Source organism: Ranitomeya variabilis, chromosome 3 (genome assembly GCF_051348905.1).
Source record: "Ranitomeya variabilis isolate aRanVar5 chromosome 3, aRanVar5.hap1, whole genome shotgun sequence".
NCBI classification, from domain to species: Eukaryota; Metazoa; Chordata; class Amphibia; order Anura; family Dendrobatidae; genus Ranitomeya; species Ranitomeya variabilis.
In genome coordinates this window covers 775683182-775704936 of record NC_135234.1, presented here as the reverse complement: position 1 = coordinate 775704936, position 21755 = coordinate 775683182, and the positions used below count along the sequence as shown (strand labels likewise).

Sequence of the window (21755 nt, the reverse complement as noted above, 5' to 3'; positions counted from 1 at the left end):
AACAGGCAGGTCCGTGATACTGTTGTGGAGAACTTTAAAGCCGGATTTGGATACAAAATGATTTCCAAAACTTTAAACATCCCATGGAGCACTGTGCAAGCGATCATATTGAAATGGAAGGAGTATCATACCACTGCAAATCTACCAAGACCCGGCCGTCCCTCTAAACTTTCATCTCAAACAAGGAGAAGACTGATCAGAGATGCAGCCAAGAGGCCCCTGATCACTCTGGATGACCTGCAGAGATCTACAGCTGGGGTGGGACAGTCTGTCCATAGGACAACAATCAGTCGTACACTGCACAAATCTGGCCTTTATGGAAGAGTGGCAAGAAGAAAGCCATTTCTCAAAGATATCCATAAAAAGTTTCATTTAAAGTTTGCAACAAGCCACCTGGGAGACACCAAACATGTGGAAGAAGGTGCTCTGGTCAGATGAAACCAAAGTAGAACTTTTTGGCAACAATGCGAAACGATATGTTTGGCGTAAAGGCAACACAGCTCATCACCCTGAACACACCATCCCCCACTGTCAAACATGGTGGTGGCAGCATCATGGTTTGGGCCTGCTTTTCTTCAGCAGGGACAGGGAAGATGGTTAAAATTGATGGGAAGATGGATGGAGCCAAATACAGGACCATTCTTGAAGAAAACCTGTTGGAGTCTGCAAAAGACCTGAGACTGGGACGGAGATTTGTCTTCCAACAAGACAATGATCCCAAACATAAAGCAAAATGTACAATGGAATGGTTCACAAATAAATGTATCCAGGTGTTAGAATGGCCAAGTCAGAGTCCAGACCTCAATCCAATCGAGAATCTGTGGAAAGAGCTGAAAACTGCTGTTCACAAACGATCTCCATCAACCTCACTGAGCTCGAGCTGTTTGCCAAGGAAGAACGGGCGAGAATTTCAGTCTCTCCATGTACAAAACTGATAGAGACAAACCCCAAGAGACTTGTAATCGCAGCAAAAGGAGGCGCAACAAAGTATTAAGGTAAAGGGGCCGAATAATATTGCACACCCCACTTTTCAGTTTTTGAATTTCCACAAAAATTTAAAATAACCAATAAATTTTGCTCAACTTCACTATTGTGTTCCACTTGTTGTTGATTCTTCACCGAAAATTTACATTTGGTATCTTTGTGTTTGAAGCATGATATGTGGGAAAAGGTTGAAAAGTTCAAGAGGGCCGAATACTTTCCCAAGGCACTGTATATATGGAGATAATGTCTTTAAAGTGGTCAAAAAGTGAGTCTGGAAACCATAAGTCTGTGACTGCCTGCGGTCACCTAGACTCCCCATCTTCTGATCATCACATGTAGACGATGTATTCAGTCCTGTGTATATTTTCTATAGATGGATTAAGTCCAAGAAATCCACCAGAGAGAAGTCCCAGTCCTCTATCTTCCCAGGATCGTCCAGAGGAGAAGCAGAATGTCCTCCTGGATCATCAGGTAGGTGGAGCTGAGGTGTCTGGAAATCCTCTGTAGACCGATGTCATGAAGCTTTCTACTAACCTCCAGCAGTGGAGTGTAGACGCCGTGTCTGCTGGGATCAGTAGCGGCTACAAATAGACAATCTTCATAAAAGATGGTGATAAATTCCCCTGTTTAGATCCACTTGGTCACTGAGTGAGGATAAATGTTCTGCCATCTAGATGGAAATAAGAGCACAATGCCAATCAGCTGCTTCTAGGGCGAACAGAATAATGTCATGTATTGTACAGAGGAGCAGGCGCGCGGCACATCAGCAGCAGGGATCAGTCATTCGTATATGTAGTGTTTAGGCTCCAGGACTCGTGGTCAATTCTGAAATGTCCGAGTTTAATTCAGTGTTTAAAGTCAGGGAAGACGCTGAGAAGCTTAGAAGAATTTCAGTAAGAAAATTGTATACGACTTAAAATACATAAATAGGAGACTTTGTAATTGGGGCCACCCTCAAACAGGGCTGTGAAAAAACCCTCAATCTAAAAGGCAGTGTAACGTCCTCTGTACTCTCTGTGATGTCCTCTGTAGTCTCTCTGATGTCCTCTGTAGTCTCAGTGATGTCCTTTGTAGTCTCAGTGATGTTCTCTGTAGTCTGTGATGGTCGCTGTGATTTCCTCTGTATTCTCTGAGAAGTCCTGTCATATATTGTTATGCTGTGAAATCCTCTGTTACCTCGCTGTGACGTCCTCTGTCGCCTCGCTGTGAAGTCCTCTGTCGCCTCGCTGTGACGTCCTCTGTCATCTCCTGTGATGTCCTCTGTCGCCTTGCTGTGACGCCCTCTGTCGCCTCGCTGTGATGTCTTCTGTCGCCTCGCTGTGACTTCCTCTGTCGCCTCGCTGTGACTTGCTCTGTCGCCTCGCTGTGACTTGCTCTGTCGCCTCGCTGTGACTTGCTCTGTCGCCTCGCTGTGACTTGCTCTGTCGCCTCGCTGTGACTTGCTCTGTCGCCTCGCTGTGACTTGCTCTGTCGCCTCGCTGTGACTTGCTCTGTCGCCTCGCTGTGACTTGCTCTGTCGCCTCGCTGTGACTTGCTCTGTCGCCTCGCTGTGACGTCTTCTGTCGCCTCGCTGTGACTTGCTCTGTCGCCTCGCTGTGACTTGCTCTGTTGCCTCGCTGTGACTTGCTCTGTCGCCTCGCTGTGATGTCTTCTGTCGCCTCGCTGTGACTTGCTCTGTCGCCTCGCTGTGACTTGCTCTATCGCCTCGCTGTGACTTGCTCTGTCGCCTCGCTGTGACTTGCTCTGTCGCCTCGCTGTGACTTGCTCTGTCGCCTCGCTGTGACTTGCTCTGTCGCCTCGCTGTGACTTGCTCTGTCGCCTCGCTGTGACTTGCTCTGTCGCCTCGCTGTGACTTGCTCTGTCGCCTCGCTGTGACTTGCTCTGTCGCCTCGCTGTGACATCGTCAGCCATAACTTTTTTTATTTTTCTGACCCCATAGCTGAATGAGGGCTTGTTTTGTGCGGGACAAGTTGTACTTTTGATTGACGTTATTTATATTTTCATGCAAAATAGCGGAAAAAGTGCAATTTCACCATTTTTTTTTATATATATATATATTTTAATGACCCGGCGATACAATTCTCCAGGTCAGTGCGAGTGCGGTGACACCAGACACGCAGAGTTCTCTTGTTTCTTTAACCCCTTTCTGACCTCGGACGGGATAGTACATCCAAGGTCAGAACCCCCGCTTTGATGCGGGCTCCGGCGGTGAGCCCGCATCAAAGTCGCGCCGCTATTAACTAGTTAAATGCCGCTGTCAAACGCTAAATGGAAAAAGTAAGAAAAAAAATGTGAAAAAAAATAAATAAAATAAATAAAAGGTTAAATCACCCCCCTTTCGCCCCATTCAAAATAAAACAATAAAAAAAAAATCAAACCTACACATATCTGGTATTGCCGCATTCAGAATCGCCCGATCTATCAATAAAAAAACCATTAACCTGATCGCTAAAAGGCGTAGCAAGAAAAAAATTTGAAACGCCAGAATTACGTTTTTTTGGTCAATCAATTGTGAACTTATCCTGTAAATTAAATAAATGAGAATTTATTTTTGATCTTAGGCCTTTAATATTGTGACCGTGCCTGAATCTCCTGGTGGAATGACAGATGGACTTGAAGAACCTGTATCAGAATCCACGAATGGTAAGAGCCTTTCATAGATCCATGTACTTATGGGATCGTTCTTCTTAGTCCCACTGGGTTTCCTACAGAAGAGACGTCTATGGTAGAGAAACCGGCTGATCTTCTCTGATTTCCTCGTCCAATGAGTTGGATCAGTTGATTTTCATCTGTGCTTCTTGCTTCTCATGTATAATTCTCTACACAGTATTGAGGTTCAGGTACCCATCTGTAGAGCTATTGGGGTTTTTGAATTAGTCTTTAGAGGTATTGGGTCCAGTTTCCAGTTTAGCGTTGTTGGGTTCCATGAATCTATGTTTGGGGGGTTTGGAGACCATAAACCAGTGTATAGGTGGTGCTGGGTTATATTAATCCATCTAAAAGGGATGTTGGGCCCATGGATCAGTTTCTATGTGTATTGGGGTTGATGGATAAGTCTTGTGGGTGTTGGTCCATGGACCAGGCTAGGGGATCTATCCGCACAGTCCTCATGAATTCAGTATCCAGCTCAGTGTCTCACTATAGTTTTGAGGGCACATTCATATAATTTGTATGTGTTGGGTCAGGTTACAGGTGGTCTGTATGAAAAGGGGGATGTGAATGGTTGTAGTTTTTTTTCATAGGATGTAAAGCTCTTTTCGGAGAGTGTGAAGAGATAAAGTAGAGGTCAAGTGGAGAACTTACATTTGGCCTGTTTTTTAGTAATATAAGGAAGATCCAAGTGATGATTGTAGGTGAATATAATAAATGATAAGAATTAAGGTTGACAATCTCAACGTTGGAAAGCCATGAGACCATCGAGTGGTGCAAATTCAAAACAGGGGAAACTTTTTCTGGAATCATACGTAGACCTCCAGAAGAGATGATGAAGCCATGGAAAGGCAACTCTTGTCTATCAGAGGCATTTTTCCAACGTGACATAAAGATGTTTTTCTTTGGACTCGCATCAGGACAGAGTGGACATGAAGACGATGAGAGTCTAGGTCTCTGAAGAAGAAAAGGATGTCGTACAGATAGACTAAGACGTACTGATACATGACATCACGAAAGATCTCGTCCACAAAGTGCTGGAACGCAGCAGGTGCATTGCACAATCCGAAAGGCATAAGTGGATATTCAGAGCAACCGTCGAGATGTTGAACACCGTCTTCCATTCATCGCCATCTTGGCGTGGATTAGGTTTTAGGCTCCAGACAGGTCTAATTTGGTCAAGACAACAGCACCTTTAACGTTTATTCCCAACTCAGTGACTAGGAGCAAAGGCTAATGGTCTTTCAGTGATTTTATTAAGACCCCGATAGTTCATGCACGGTCTTAGAAACCCATCTTTCTTTTTACCGAGGAAGCCTGCATCGGCTGGGGATGAAGATTTCCAGATGAATCCCTTTTGCTGGTTCTCTTTAACGTTGGTGGACATTGCCTCAGTTTTTAGGAGAGGTAGATGATAAAGTCTGCCTCTGGGATGTTCCGTATGTGGAAGAAAGGGAATAGTGCAGTCATATGGCCAATGAGGAGGCAGTGTCTCTGCTTGGAGAAGACATCAACGAATTCCTGATGGGAGGCCGGCAAGTAGGAGGCAATGGATGCAGAATAGAGTTTCAGAGCATGTGGGTATTTGGGATAAAACTTTTCAGGCAATTATGAAAACAAAATGATTCCCACTGGGTGTTCTGGTCGGCAGATCGGTCAGTGACTGGATCCATAGCATTGCAAGTCCTAAAAGTATCAGAACATCAGAAAGTGGCAAGATTGAAAAAGAAATGTCCTCAATGTGAAGAATTACCTTGTCTGTCCAGTATTGGAAACAACCACCAGGAATTGGTATCCATTTTCCAAGAATTGGCTTCAGATGCGTCCTCAAGGAGACTAAAGATATTTTAAGCATTTCACCATAGAGAATCCATGAAATTCTCTGCTGCGGAATCAATGAATGCTTGTCATAGAATCATAGCATGTTAGACTTGGAAGGGACCTCAAGGGTCGTCGTGTCCAACCCCCGGCTCAATGCAGGAGTCACTATACCATCTCAGACAGATGTCTGTCCAGCCTCTGTGTGCAGACTTCCATTGAAGGAGAACTCACCATGTCTCGTGGCCTCCTGTTCCACTCATTGATCACCCTCACTGTCAAAAAGTTTTTTCTAATATCTAATCTGTGTCTTTTCCCTTTAATTTTCATTCCATTGCTTCTCTTGTTTCCATGTACAAATGAGAATAAGGATGATCCTTCTACACTGTGACAGCCCTTCAGATATTTGTAGACAGCTATTAAGTCTCCTCTTAGCCTTCTTTTTTGCCAGCTAAACATTCACAGATCCTTTAACTGTTCCTCACAGGACATAGTTTACAGTCCGCTCACCATCCTGGTCGCTCTTCTCTGACCTTGCTCCAGTTTTTCAAAGTCTTTTTTTAAAATGTGGTGCCCAGAACTGGACACAGTATTCCAGATGAGGCCTGGCCAAGGAGGAGTATAGCGGGATAAATACTTCACATGATCTAGACTCTACGCTTCACTTAATGCATCTGAGAACGGTGTTTGCCTTTTTTGCTGCTGCATCACACTGTTGACTCGTGTGGTCTGTGATCTATTAGTATACCCAAGTCTTTTTCACATGTGCTGTTGCTTAGTTCTGTTCCTCCCATTATATAAATGTAATTTTTGGTTTTCTTGCCCAGATGTAGAATCTTGCATTTCTCCCTGTTAAATACCATTCAATTAGTCACTTCCCATTGTTCAAGCTTATCTAGATCCTTCTGATTCCTTTCGCTGTTTTCTCTAGTGTTAGCTATCCCTCCTAGCTTTGCATCTTCCGCAAATTTGATTAGTTTATTTACCTTCAGTTCCCTTAAGGTACCTTCACACGAAACGACATTATAACGATATCGCTAGCAATCCGTGACGTTGCAGCGTCCTCGCTAGCGATATCGTTTCGTTTGACACGCAGCAGCGATCAGGATCCTGCTGTGATGTCGCTGGTCGCTGAATAAAGTCCAGAACTTTATTTGGTCGTCCGATCGCTGTGTATCGTTGTGTTTGAAAGCAAAAGCAACGATACCAGCGATATTTTACACTGGTAACCAGGGTAAACATCGGGTTACTAAGCGCAGGGCCGCGCTTAGTTACCCGATGTTTACCCTGGTTACTAGCGTAAAATGTAAAAAAAACAAACAGCACATACTCACATTGCGTCCCCTGCAGTCTGCTTCCTCCTCTGACTCAGCGCCGCAAAGTGAAAGTGAAAGCAGCACAGCGGTGACGTCACCGCTCTGCTCTCACTGTACGGCGCTCAGTCAGTCAGGAAGTGGACGCAGGGGGACGTGAATGTAAGTATGTGCTGTTTGTTTTTTTTAGATTTTACGCTGTAACCAGGGTAAACATCGGGTTACTAAGCGCGGCCCTGCGCTTAGTTACCCGATGTTTACCCTGGTTACCAGGGGACCTCGGCATAGTTGATCGCTGGAGAGCGGTCTGTGTGACAGCTCTCCAGCGACCAAACAGCGACGCTGCAGCGATCGACATCGTTGTCGCTATCGCTGCAGCGTCGCTTCGTGTGAAGGTACCTTTAGTCTACTTTCACACTAGCGTCGTTTGCAATACGTTGCAATGCGTCGTTCAGGAGAAAAAAACGCATCCTGCAAAGCTGTCTGCAGGATGCGTTTTTTCCCCATAGACTACCATTACCGACGTATTGCCACACGTCGCAACTGTCGTGCTTTGGTGCACCGCCGCCACAAAAAAAGTTACATGTAACGTTTTTTGTGCGTCGAGACCGCCCCCTCCTCCCCGGACATTACAATGGGGCAGCGGAAGCGTCGTAAGACTGCTTCCGCTGCCCACGTCGGGAATTTTTTTCACAGTATGCGTCGGTACGTCAGGCCGACGCAGCGCGACGGCCCCATACCGACGCTAGTGTGAAAGCAGCCTTATCTAGATCATTTATAAAAATTCTGAATAACACTTGGGCCATGACAGAGCCTTGTGGTCCCACGTGAAACACTTTTCCAATTGGATGTGCAACCATTTATTACCACTCTTTGAGTACAATCACTGATCCAGTTATGAATCCACCTAACCGAAGCCTTGTCAGTCCCATACTTGGTCATTTTTTCAATAAGGATAGTATGAGATACTTCATCAAATAATTTGCTACTATATCTACTGCATTTCCCTCATCCACCCAGTCAGTGATTCCATCATAGAAGTAAATTAGATTAGTCAGGCATGACTTGTTTGCTATAAACCCATGCTGGCTCTGGTTAATTACTGTATTCTTATCCAAGTACTTACATACATGTTGGTTAATAATTTGTTCAAATATCTTTCCTGGTACAGAAGTAAGGCTCACTGGCCTGTAATTTCCTGGCTCCATCTTCTTTCCTTTTTTGAAGATAGGGACAACATTTGCCCTTCTACAATCTTCTGTACCTTCTCCTGTTTTCAGGATTTTTGAAAGATTCCTGCTAGTGGTTCTGCAATTTCCTCTGTTAACTCTTTCAGTACCCTAGGATATAATTCATCTGGACTAGATGTAAATTAGTTAAGTGTTCCCTTACCATCTCTTATGGATAGTGTGGATTTTTTTATTCCTTCGATGTCTTCGTGAAGATCAGTTTATGTTGCATTTGCTTTTTTAGAGAACACAGATGCAAAATAGGAATTTAAAAGTTCGGCTTCTCAACATCATTTTTGACCACTTCACCATTTTCATCCTGTAAAAATTCTATAGCATCTTTGACTTTTCTTTTGCTTTTGACATACCCCCAAATTCTTAATTTGCTTATTTTGGTCTCCCTTGCAAGCCTCGCTTTATTACTGGCTTTAGCTCTTCCAACTTTTGCCCTGCTTTCCCTGTAAACAAAATTATATTCTTCTTTAGATGTACCACCCTCTTTTCCATTTATCCCGTAAACACAGAGGAACCAAAGGAAACCGAGATAATCACAAGTAATTTATCTTTAGTGGAGGACAGCGTTAATCCCAGGGCAATTGTTCCCTCCTCGCCTAGAGGTGAAGTTTTCCTGTTTGGCTTTCAATTTGAAACTGGCAGTGCGAGAGTGATCCTGTTCACCACATTATAAAAAGTCCTTCTGTAGATTGACAGGATCGTTCGGCCAATCACCATCTCTTCTGATCAATTTGCGTAGGTTCCAGTACAGTCATACTGGGAGAAGTGTTTGAAGATGCTCTTGGAAGACAAACACGTGAATGCAGAGTTTTTTCCATAAACTGTTATCTAAAGCGTAAGTCCGCAAGAGGAGGAAGGGAAATTGAATCAGCAAGTAAGAAAGGCAAATGTCTACCCGGAAGTTCACCTCTGACAGGACTTGATAGACTGGTGAAGAAAGAAGCCAAGAGAGCATCATTGTTATATATAGGCCAATTCAGCAGATGGGGTTCAGCACTGGATGACATAATGTTAGTTGTCTTGGCAGAAGTATGGAATAAAGCAGAGAGGAAGGATAGTAGAGAATCAATTATCAGGTCGTCTCACTCCCACAATGGCGTAGGCCACAGCAAGGCACTAGGTAAAGAAAAAAAATTATGCAATTTTGGACTGGTCAGAAAAAAAAATTGCTGAGGACACAACTTAAAGTACGTGATTCATTGGTTCACAAAAAAACCAACAGGCCCAAGGAACTGCCTTAAAAAGTTCTGGACTAGGCAAAGCTGAGATGTTTCCAAAGCAGAGTGTCTCAGGTGAGTATTAGCCTTTGGCAGGTGTTGAGGAGCTGGTGGTGAAACTGCAGGACTTTGAGGCAATGCGTCCACACATGCTGAGAGATCCTGCACGCCTGGACAAGTTCCTGTTGGATGACGTCCAGTTGCAAAACCAGTGCAGACAAATCCTCCCTATCCAATGTTTATTTGGAATACATGGTGTGAGCGTTCTGTTAAAGATACGTGAAAAATGAGGACATGGATAACTGGCTGTGCAGAATGGCCGACAAAACAGGTAATACAGGACACACTGGAGCCGCATAACCAGGACAGATGGCGGAAGATGGCAGGTGTCGGTAATGCAAACAGACTTCAATAATAGGCCAAGATGCATAAGGCAAGGAGTGAGTTAACCAGCTGGCATTGAGAGAGTTCTCAGTAGTCTGAGGAGATTACAGGAACTGAGGACTTGGATATAGTCATAGATCCTCCATCATTGAGGAAATGTGCAAGATGTTCTCAATAGTCTCTGATGATAACCTAACCCAGCGTCCGTTTGGGCTTAATAGTGATCAAAACTAATCTGATTAGCTTGTTGGACGGGGATCAGCAACCTCCTGCTGTCAAACTACAACTCTCAGCTCGCCTGGACGGCTTGTAGCTGTCAGGGAATTCGGGAAGTCATGTTTTCACAATGGCTGGATTATCAAAAGTTGCTGATCTGTTTTGTAAGGAGGCATGTACCAGGATGGACCGAGATAAAACTATCGGTTGTGTATCTGGATGTATAATGGGTGTTGGATAATGTACCACATAAGTCTAGGTACATAAAATGAGAATGCAGTTTGTTTTCTCAGGAAGGTGACCCAAGTCCATGCCGCTCATAAGGGAAATTACATTAAAGATTCTGGCTGGCGCTCCTACTGCTCTTTGGAAAGTCAGAACTCGGATGTGGACTGCAACGTAATACTCGGACTGGCCAATGGCTCTCCCAACTGAGATAGCTACATGGAAATACATGCTGTGACTCTTGGGTCAGCAGAGCCGCCGTTCAGTCCAAGAATTGCGTTGCAATCCTCGTCCGAGTTAAACAGCTGTCTGATCCTTCCAGTTAGCAGATTATTTTTGTACATTGCTTTATGTATATTATTTACACATGACTTTATTTGATATTTCTTGTATAACTAGGAATAAGGAAACCCATCTTGATTTATTGACTGTTCATACATGCTTTGCTCACCGTCTGGATGTTACGTATATAATTAGTAAACCAACAAATAATTTGTGGATTGTTTTTTCTTTTTTCAGGTGAAGACACTAAGGGAAATTACCATGATAATCTCCTTTTACCTCTGCACGTTAAAGTTGAAGATAATGAAGCTCCAATTGATGAAAAAAGAACTGAACCTAAAGTGGATAAAACTTCTACAAGTTCTAAATGTGGAAAACATTTAAAGAAAAAGTCAAACCTTTCCTCGAACAAGAGCATTAACAAAGATGTGAAGTCATTCCCATGTTCGGAATGTCGGAGACGTTTTCCCCATCCAACACTTCTTGCTGAGCATCAGAAAATTCACACAAGAGAGAAGCCGTTTCCATGCTCAGAATGTGGGAAGCGTTTTCTCTATCAATCACTTCTTGCTATACATCAGAGAGTTCACACAGGAGAGAAGCCATTTTCATGCTCGGAATGTGGGAAGCGTTTTACTCGTAAATCACAATTAGACGATCATGTAAGAACGCACACAGGGGAGAAGCCGTTTGTATGCACAGAATGTGGAAAATGTTTCCGCCGTAAAACCTATTTGGTTGATCATGTAAGAACGCACACAGGAGAGAAACCTTTTTCATGCTCACAATGTGGAAAAAGTTTTTCCCAGAGATATTCTCTTACTCAACATCAAAGACATCACACGGGGGTGAAGCCATATTCTCGTCTTGAACATTGTATAGATTTTAAACAAAACTCAGGTCTTCTTGGAAATTTGGGAACTCCCACAGGGCAGAGGCCTTTAGCTCCGAATGTAGGAACTATTTTAGTAATAAATCAGCCCCTGTGGTACGTCTAAGAATTTACGAAGGGCAGAAGCCATTTTCCTGTTCATAATGTACGAAATGTTTTCATTATAAAGGTGTTGCCAGACATCAGAGAGCTCACACAGGGGTGAAGAATGTATAAAATGTTTGACCTAGAAAGCCAGTCTTGCTAGACATCAGAGTAGGATTGGATTCGCACTAGAGATGACTTTATTATCTGACAAATTGCACAGATTTTACAATGAAAACTTATTCTCTGCGAATTGACTGATCTTTATTTTTCGCTGCCCGGTCATCCATGCCTCTTTTCTTTTTCCCAATTGAACTCCTTTTCTTTGACCCTTTCACTCCAGCAGATGGCTTCCAGCTCGACTAAGCCTTTGCCATAACTGCAGTGTTTGTCATCACTCGGACAAAGCGTGTCGTACTACATGTGATGCCACGTAGCGCAGTGACATCCGAGGCTTAATCGAGCCAAAAGCCACCAGCTGAAGTGAAGATACTGAAAAAATTACGCGAGATGGAGGAAGGGGAAGATTAAAAGCGCAGAGGACCAGATGGCTAGAGAAATGAATGGTGAAGTTAATATTTTCTTTTAACCATTTATCGGTCCTCTATGATTCAACAAAACAGCAGCCATTTGCTGATTTCAAGTGAAGCGAATTGCAAAAATAAAATAGTTCGTACTCTGGAAAATACACATTTTTGCAAAATTTGAGATCAGTTTTAATTCCTCTTGAATGATTTCAGGAGAACTTGCAGCAGAATCTGCTCCTCCTTTCTCCACAAAACCTTTGAGCACCAACTATCATCTTCTATCTCAGTAACGTGAAGATCTGTCTTTACTGAATACAGATTTTTTTTTTTAAACCACGAATTAAGAATGATTGATCAGTCCTGAAGGAGAAAGAAGCGGATTTCTCTAATAAAATATTTATAAAGTTGTTTATTTTTATGTGGACTATTGATTTATGAAACAAAAATTAAACCAAGCCCTTACCGCCAAAGCCTTTTTCCCCTTCCAGACAAAGCTCTATATTTAATATGACATATGACACTTTGATTTTGAGATTGTGTTTTTAGCGATACACTGGGTGCGGAAAGTATTCAGACCCCTTCAAATTGTCACTCTTTGTTTCATTGCAGCCATTTAGTAAATTCAAAAAAAGTTCATTTTTTCCTCATTAATGTTCACTCTGCGCCCCATCTTGACTGAAAAAAAAACAAATGTAGAAATCTTTGCAAATTTATTAAAAAAGAAAAACTGAAATATCCCATGGTCATAAGTATTCAGAGCCTTTGCTCAGACACTCGTATTTAAGTCACATGCTGTCCATTTCCTTGTGATCCTCCTTGAAACTCATATATTAGAGTCATATATTTCAAGTGTGTATTTCTGCTAATGTTGATGATTATGGCTTACAGCCAATGAAAACCCCAAAGTCTTCATCTCAGAAAATTAGGATACTTTATGTATGTTGGCCTCCTGAAATGTATGGTCAGTAAATGCACTCAGTACTCGGTCGCGGCTCCTTTGGCATAAATTACTGCATCAATGCGGCGTGGCATGGAGGCGATCAATCTGTGGCACTGCTGAGGGGTTATGGAAGCCCAGGTTGCTTTGATAGCAGCCTTCAGCTCATCTGCATTGTGGGGTTTGGTGTCTCTCATCTTCCTCTTGACAATACTCCATGGATTCTCTGTAACGCTCGTGCCCTGACTGGTTGGCGCGAGTGTGGGGGTGTGGTCCCACTGTGCCACAAACCAGACTACCCTGGAAGGGGCATGTCTAAGCAGCTACTGTGGTGTTCACTGGAGCCTCTGATGGCGGAGTCAGGCTTGTGCGGCAGATAGCTGCCAGGTACCACTCCAGGGCAGTGTCTGACTGTGGCTGCTGATCCCACTGGGGGACAGAACACTGGCGGGCGGGCACGGCTGGCACTCTGGCAGGACAGGTACAGACTAGGTAGGGACCGGAATACAAGTAGGTTTATGGAAACAGGTAGGGACCTGTTCAGACAGGAGGGTATATGGGAACAGGTAGGAACCTGACCCATGGGTTGCAGAATGGAAGTAGACCGCAAGGAGCGCATGCAAAGCAGAACCGCAGGAGGCGGAGCTAAGAGCAGAAAGGCGCAGAGCCACAGGTTGCAGCAGGCAGAGCAGAGCTGCAAAATGCACAGCAGAGCAAAACAGCTGCAGGTTTGCGGCCAGCAGAGCAGAGAGACGCAGAGCCACAGGTTGCGGCAAGCAGAGCCACAAAGTACGCAGCAGAACAGAGCAGAGCCGCAGGTTTTGCCGCGAGCGGAGCCACATGCTGCAGCGAGCGGAGCAGGAAGGAATGGACACAAAGGTAAGCCCAACTGAGAGGGAAAGGCAAAAACACAAGGAAACAATAGGACCAGATATAGACCAGAGTACAGACAGGAACGGGAAAAGGCACAGAGACAAGGATTCCCACCAGGGTACAAAGCCCCACTGGGTGGCTGAGACAGGACAGGACCTCACAGCTCAGCAGCAAGACACTAACACTAAGTGTAGGGGATGTAAATACATGTTGTCCTTCTCCCCAACCCCTTTAGGAGTGTAAATAATGTGTTGCTGATGTGTTTGTGCACAGTGGCACTGCTACACATGAAGTGTATTGTCACCGTGTACAAGAGTATTGCTACACACTGTGTGTATTGCTCTTGATGTTTGTATGCTTTTACATGTTTTGCACATTTAGTGTTAGGGAAAGTTTGTTCCCGTGCCTAGTATAATGATAGGGACGTAGTGTCCATAGTTGGCCATTAGAGGGGGGCACTGCAGCATGAAGTTAGAGTAGGAGGGGCGCAGTGCATCAGTATAGTGCAGCTTCCTGCTTTTAGTTAGTTGGAGTCAGGGCCTGAGTGCCCGTGCAGCCCACTGGGCTGCCCAGCCAGAAATTGCTGTGCCCCATAATGTTGAAGAAGGGGGCCCAGCATAGAACAGTTACAGAGAAAGGATTCCTTGCTATAGAGCAAGACACAGGTCAGCACGGTCACTACACACGAGATGTGGCAGACTTTTGCCTGGGCGGCAGTACTTAGAATGGTGTTTCTTTTAGCAGTGCACGGGTTAATCTGCTCAATTGCGATCTCCTGGAAGCTTTCCTGCATTAAGGCTCAGCTGTGCACTGTTAGCCACTCCCTGTAACGGGAGAAAATAGGGTGCACCTCCGTTAGTCTGCATGTCAATCTGTGTAGCAGGGTGCCACACCGTGCCTGAAAATACAACATGAATCATGTGTCTGGTCTTTTTTGCTTTGATTTCTGTTAACCACTCCCATCTCCTATATATTCTGGGTCCTGACTAGCACTCATTGTCAGAGTAAGCTTATGCTGCATGGCTGGAGGTTGTTGTTGGTTGTTATTGGAGAAGGCGTTTGGTGGATTTATATGTGACTGTCGTTAGGCTTTGAGTGTGTGATAATTTGCAAACTCTGACTTCAACCCCATCTTCAACTCCCCAATACATTCATCTGTTGTTTGTGTGAGTATATATTTATATGTTTGGTATTTTTTGTTACCCTTGTTCATATTGTCTTGTTAGTCTGTGTCACGGTTCACGGGGAGGATACCTTTATCATCCCTCCACTCATCAATTTGTCATGAATCGGGATTGTTTGCCCCTGGTTCTTTCTGAAGGGGATTTATCTATATCCCACTTCCGGTGTGGAACTTGCAGCTCTCTGCCGCCCCCCTTACCCTCAGGTCAGACCGGGTACTGCACCTAGGATAATTAGTCGCCAGAAAGGCTGCCTTCTATGTTCTGGCTATTGGGCATGCTGCAGCGAGGGCGATATAACTACTCCCACACTGGCGGGAACAATAATTATCAACGCCGCCGTCGCTGCAAAGATTCCCAAATGCACAGGACAAATCCACCGCCAGCAGATCCGATTTCTTAATTAATAACTGGTCCGGAGCCAACCCAGATTAGTAGCGTAATTCACCTCAGAGGACATGACCGTTCTTTATAGAGCAGGGAGAGACAAAGCTAGTAATTTCATATTTTACTCCAAAACAGGTAGGCAGTGTTTAAAGGGTAAAAAGACAATATAAAATGAGACGATTAGGTATATACAGATGATTACAAATAAAAAGGGATTAACAGAAGAACAAAAACTTACAGTTCCTTATATCATTTCAGCTCCTGGCTGACCATGTGGCTTGGGGGAGGGGCGATACATCAAGATGCATTACAGAGTGTCTCTCAGCTAGCTTCATGGTCAAAGGCTAGAGAAAACTGCACTCTCAGGGTCTTATACCCCTTGATCGTGACATCACTGAGTGGGTGGAGCTATGAAATGCACTCCTACTTTCTCAGAGGGCCTCAGAGTTATGGAACATTCATATCCCCGTAGCTCCAGGATACAACCTCGTATAGCAATTACGGAACTACCCTTCTTTCAGGCATGACCTGGGCGTTAATTTGAGCCCAAAAACGACGTGGTTATGAGCCCGTTAAGAAGCAATCCATTTCTCCGTATCCGCTAGGTGCTGCGCCTAGAAAACGCACTGTGTGATGGCCCGGCTGACGCACATACCAAATATATAACTTCCATATCTCTGTCACTAATTGGGGTCACGTGATGCCTTACTATTAAGGTGGTACATGAGCAGGAGAGCATATGGTTTTCAGACAAAAGGATTTCTACACACTCCTGCTTTCGAGAGGAAGGGGGGAGGGACAGAGTTCCACACTGGAGTTTCAAGTTACACCTGTAAACAGGGGGGAGGGAGTTGCCTGCAGGCCCAGACAGAGAATGAGAGCTTTCTAGGCAGTGTCGGGAACCATGGCACCTTCTGAAAAAATCCCTCAGACCATGGTATTTTTACATCATGACAGTCTGGTTGGTATATTACAGTACACTACTACTCCCCTCCTCCCTGGGTGGAGGAAGGCTACAGACTGAGGGAAGATTCAGGAGCTAAGGCAAGGTACATGGCCCTGGCTTCTTCACCTTCAGAAGTAATACAGGGATATCGAACTCCTGTGATCATCAAGAGTGAAGATTTTGTGAATGTTGGGAATATAATTTTTGGAAACTGAAGCCACATGCCATGACCAGCCCTGTTGTTAGCCAACAATTTGGTTCCCTTATTAAGGAGAGGTGACAGTAAACTAATCCTTCTTAAGTGGGGCAGAACACCTGAGGTGTGTGTGAACAGAACCAGGGAATCCCAGTCTCCAATGCTGTTTCTTGCCGGGTCTAACACTGTATGGAGTTGGTGATCTGACGAGGGCAGGCACGTTCAGCTTAGGATGGCTATTGACTTTGACAGAGTGTCAGGAATACAATATTTGTCAGGACTTTCTTAATCTCACAAATCCCTGATATCACAGGCCGGGAAGGTCACGAGTACCACCAGCTATGATCCTTGAGGCAAACCGCTCTCTGCTACCCCCTAACGTCCCAATAATTACACAATTGGCTGATGATCAACGGAGAAGGGCGCAGCCTGTTCGCACCACTAGGCCGGCTATCAGAAAATTAACGGTGAGCGTACGGCATATACACCTCCGGATTCCAACACATAGAATATATGTACACACTCCGGTACGGTTACGGCTAACTCTCTGATAACCCCCAGACTACTGACCGCCGCCACCACTCTGTTTCAGTCGAATGGACACCATTTACGGTGGCTTAAGGCTTCGAAGCATAGTTTACAGAACAGAAATATTAAATTTTATATTCAATCCAAAAGGGAGACAGTTTATGAAAGATATGCAAAAGATTTTACAAGGGGACAAATAAATACAGCATAATCCCTTTTATTTTATGTAACTGTTAAACAGGAGAACTTACTACACCACAGAGACAATTCAGTTTAGCCGAAGGAGAACGCTTCGATTTGGCTCTTGATAAACAGGGCACCTGCACACATACATACAAGACATGCAACTCTGCACAAATGCTGACGATAATTGGGACTGATCTTTTATCAGACCCTGAGTCCCACCACAAACCCCTCTGTGATCACCTCACAAGGGCCAGGTTGTGTGCTGTTCTCAGCCCTTCGCGATCTTAGGAAATCCCAATTGTCACGATTCACACTGCGACTGTCAAGATCCCTTAGCCGCTGCCCACAATATGTCACGGATCGGGGTGACTTTAGACCAGCAGACGGCTATCACATGTGCAGGGGGCTTATCCTAGTTATCCCTCCACTGCCACAATGTGATGCAAGGAACACACACAAGGTTATTGACCTCTTAGTTTACAGCAGGGGCTTATTTTAGGTATCCCACTGCTCTTCAATATACCATGAACTGCAGGGATTTGTGTATATCCCGCTTACAGTTCCACTTAACACTTGCAGCTCTCTGGCGCCCCCCTTACTCTCAGGTCAGATTAGGTACTGCACCTAGGGTAATTGGTCGCCAGAAAGGCTGCCTGCTATGTACTGGCTATTGGGCGCGCTGCAGCGACGCGATAACTACTCCCACTCAGGCAGGAACAATAATTATCAAGCCGCAGTCGCTACAGTGAAATCCAAAGGCCTGCACAGTACACGGTATCACTGCCACCAGCCTCGATTAAACGGGTCCGAAGCAAACCCCAAAACAGTAGCGTACTTTCCCTTCAAGAGACAGGGTACGTTTTTAGAGCATGGAGAAATAACTGGCATGAAATAATATACCCATAAAGTTTATGCAGTGTTTATCAAAATTTTTTACAAAGATGTTACAAGTGAGACAATTGCAAATATGTACAAGGTAATTATGAAAATAAAGGGATTAAAGGAAGAAAAGATAACTCACATGTTCTTAGTTCATATCAGTTCAGGCAAACACCATGCTAGGGGGGAGGAGCTCCCAAAAATCCCAATGCATGAGGTACAGCTCTTCAGGTCAGACCCCCATGTTCTTCCAGCAACAGACTCACTGCTGGAGTCCGGCCAAAACAGTTATAGTTTAACCTGGTGACATCACCAAAAAGGCTGGCTATCCCAGTCCCTCCTCTCTCTGCATTCTGACTAAGTATAAGCTAAATCTTTCTAAGACTTGTAATTCCGCTGCTGAACATATCATCATCGCACCATACCCCTCATTCATCTCGTATTATCGCTGGCATTCTAGTGAGATCAAATATGTCCTATTTGGGATGTATATTTACAGAGAAATCCCTACTTCTTCCCCTGATGGAGTTAAAAGCTCATGTTTAGAGTGATGGGTAGCTCCTTCGATGGAGATTACAAATATATGTTTTCGTGGTCTTAACTTAAACGATTTGCCTAATATCTTCCAAAAACAGAACAAAAGACTTTCATGATTCTAGAAGCTTCTAGTCCAGTGATACCTGGACACGAGCTTACACGGCAGGAAATGCCGGTCGTAAATGCCTTTCTTCAATAAAACTCCCCTCTCACATACATTGGCAAGGCAGCTCTTGGCTGAGTGAAAGGGAAGGGGGGTTTTTAACCCACAGCTTGCTAGCAACAGAACTAAACTTATATATTTCATACCATATCGTGACACCAATTTATGCAATAACTCCTCATAGCGTGATCACAGAAGTTTGAGACTGATGTCATCGTTTGTATCAGGATTTTATCTACGCGTGGAGACCAAACACGGCCTGGTTATATGACCCCTATGGATTTGGGGCTTTTTGGTGGGGGTTATGAGAAAAATATGGCTATGCCTAGTTATCCCAGTGCCAACAATGTACGTCTCATTATTATTGGATGTATAGAAAATCCAATATTCCATATTTTCTCCCGCAGACATACGGTCTGCTCTCTCATTGTCCTGCGACCATGTCTATTTATAAAGGGTGCCATATCTTCTTTTATCCACTTCAGACCCTAATAAGGCTTTTCATGTTTCTCTCTCTGTGGACGATACACATCCTCCACAGTCACCTGGACATGAAGTGAATCCTCGCATTTTAATCAATCTGCGTCACATGGCGGTACATTGCATTTTACATAAAGACAGATTTGAAAGCTAGCTCCAATCTTCTCATGACAAATGGTAGATGAAGGTAAAAAAGGAGGGGGGATATGAGGAACATCAAGGATTTTTAATATTTTCCATGACAGAGAGGAATTCTAGTTTCAACCATTTCTAATTATAGTTAAGGTTCAGGGATTTCACCAGTTTTGATCAACTGAATGCGTCTCCTACCTCCAATCGTCCGGAGATTCCAAGACATTCCAAAACAATAGGGCACCTCTTTGCCCTGTCTGTTGAAAAAACGGAATGTGTTAGGGATTTTTTTTTAAAGCTAAAAGAAACTTAAATGTTTTTGTAAATATAGTTATTTTAGAGTTTGCTGTAAATGCAATTAATGGTACCCAACATTGATAGACTTGGCTACATCCTGCATAAATATAAGGTGCAGACAACCCGATGCACCGGTTGAACTGCCATGTTCAGTTGTACATTGAGCGCGTTCTTCCTCAGGCATTTACACTGAGCTCGATGCCATGGACTTTTGGGTCACAAATTGTATGAGTATCAAGTGCTGGCCTAGTACTGCCTCCAGCGTAATCTCAGCGATGGCATTCAGCAGAGCCTTCTTCCTCCCCTGTGCTTATACAGTGGCTTGCGAAAGTTTTCCCCCCTTGGCCTTTTTTGTTACCTTAATACCTGGAATTTCACTGTTTTTTTGATGATTTGCATCACTTTATGTAAAAACATGCCTACAACTGTGAACATTTGGTTTTCTTTTTATTGTGAAGCAAACATAGGACAAAAAACTGTGTGTAACTATTCACCCCCTAAAGTCAGTACTTTGTAGAGCCTCCTCTTGCGACAATTAAAGCTGCACATCGCGTTGGATGAGTCTTTATGAGCTTTCCACATTTCGCCACTCAGATTTTTGAACATTCCTTAAGGCAAAACTGCTTCAGGTCCCTGCTGAGGGAAGAGCAAAGTACTGCAATGTGCAGGTGCTGGGGCTCTTAGACCTTTTCCGGCACCTGCGCACTGAATATAGAATGCTGTATTTAAATCATGAAAGTTGATGGCCGTATCTTATAATCGGCCAAAACTGCTGACAGGTTCACTTTAAGGTCTGGGATTTTACTTGGCCACTCCAAAATATTTACATGTTTCCTATTAAACCACTTGAGTGTTGCTTTAGCAGTATGCTTTGGGTCATTGTCTTGTTAGAAGGTGAACCTCTGTCCCAATCTCTAATTACTGACAAGACTGAAACAGGTTTTGGCCAAGAACTTCCCTGTATTTCGCACCATTCATCTCGACTCGGACCATTTTCCCTGTTCCTGCTGCCAAAAAACATCCTCAGAGAATGATGATACCACCAAAATGTTTCACTGTGGGGAGGGTGTTCCTGAGGTGATGAGCTGTGCTGGTTTGGTGCTAGACATAGTGTTTACTTGGTGGCCAAAAAGTTCAATTTTGGTCTCATCTGATAACAGCACCTTCCTCCATAAATTTGGGGAGTCTCCAATCTCCTTGGTCTTCATAGTGTTTGGAGATCTCCTTGGTCTTCATGGTGTTGTTTGGAGATCCCCTCGGTCGTCATATAGTGTTGTATGTGGAGCTCCTTGGTCTTCATGGTGTTGTTTGGAGATCTCCTTGGTCTTCATAGTGTTTGGAGATCTCCTTGGTCTTCATGGGGGTGTTTGGAGATCTCCTTGGTCCTCATAGTGTTGTTTGGAGATCTCCTTGGTCCCCATATAGTGTTTTATTGGGAGCTCCTTGGTCTTCATGGTGTTGTTTTGAGATCTCCTTGGTCTTCATAGTGTTTGGAGATCTCCTTGGTCTTCATGGTGGTGTTTGGAGATCTCCTTGGTCCTCATAGTATTGTTTGGAGATCTCCTTGGTCCCCATATAGTGTTTTATTGGGAGCTCCTTGGTCTTCATGGTGTTGTTTTGAGATCTCCTCGGTCTTCATAGTGTTGGTTGGCGATCTACATGGTGGTGATGGTTAGTGGTGCCTGTTAATGGTGTTGAAGTCTTTGTGGCCTTTCAGAAAAGGTAAATCATATATACTGGCAGACATTTGACAGATTGCACACAGAGGGATGTCCTGTCACTAAGCATAGGGCTTATGAAGGGAAATGCTTGCTCTATAAATTTTTAGAGGCTTAAGCAAAAAGTGTGAATACATAACCACATGCCAATTTTAATGTATTTGATCCCATACATTTATGCCTAGATTTTTCTCACGTCACCAACTTAGACTATTTAGTGCTGATGCATCACGCACAAATATATTTCAATACAGGTTGTAATGTAAAAAAAAAATAGGTAAAAAGCCAAGGGGGTGAAAACTTTCGAAAGCCACTGTATGTATACAGTTTTCCTCAGTCAGCCTGACAAGAGATGGAGACTGAGCAGCAGGACTGAGGCTGGAGGGAAAAATATTGTTGTGCTCAGTCAGCAGGGAGGTGTCCCCGCCTGGCTCCATGGCTCAGTGAGGTATGTGCGTTCATGATGCGGCTCATCTGTCA

At 44.1% G+C, this 21755-nt stretch overlaps 1 protein-coding gene across 1 annotated transcript in view; it reads left to right on the top strand.

Moving 5' to 3' along the window:
* The window catches only part of LOC143817843 (uncharacterized), an 81374-nt gene that overhangs the window by 18275 nt on the left and 41344 nt on the right, over positions 1-21755 (top strand). Inside the window, exons 7-9 of the mRNA XM_077299306.1 lie at positions 1358-1455; positions 3546-3627; positions 10570-11324. Of these exons, the coding sequence (XP_077155421.1) occupies positions 1358-1455; positions 3546-3627; positions 10570-11324 (935 nt within the window). The remainder of the gene's footprint in view (positions 1-1357; positions 1456-3545; positions 3628-10569; positions 11325-21755) is intronic.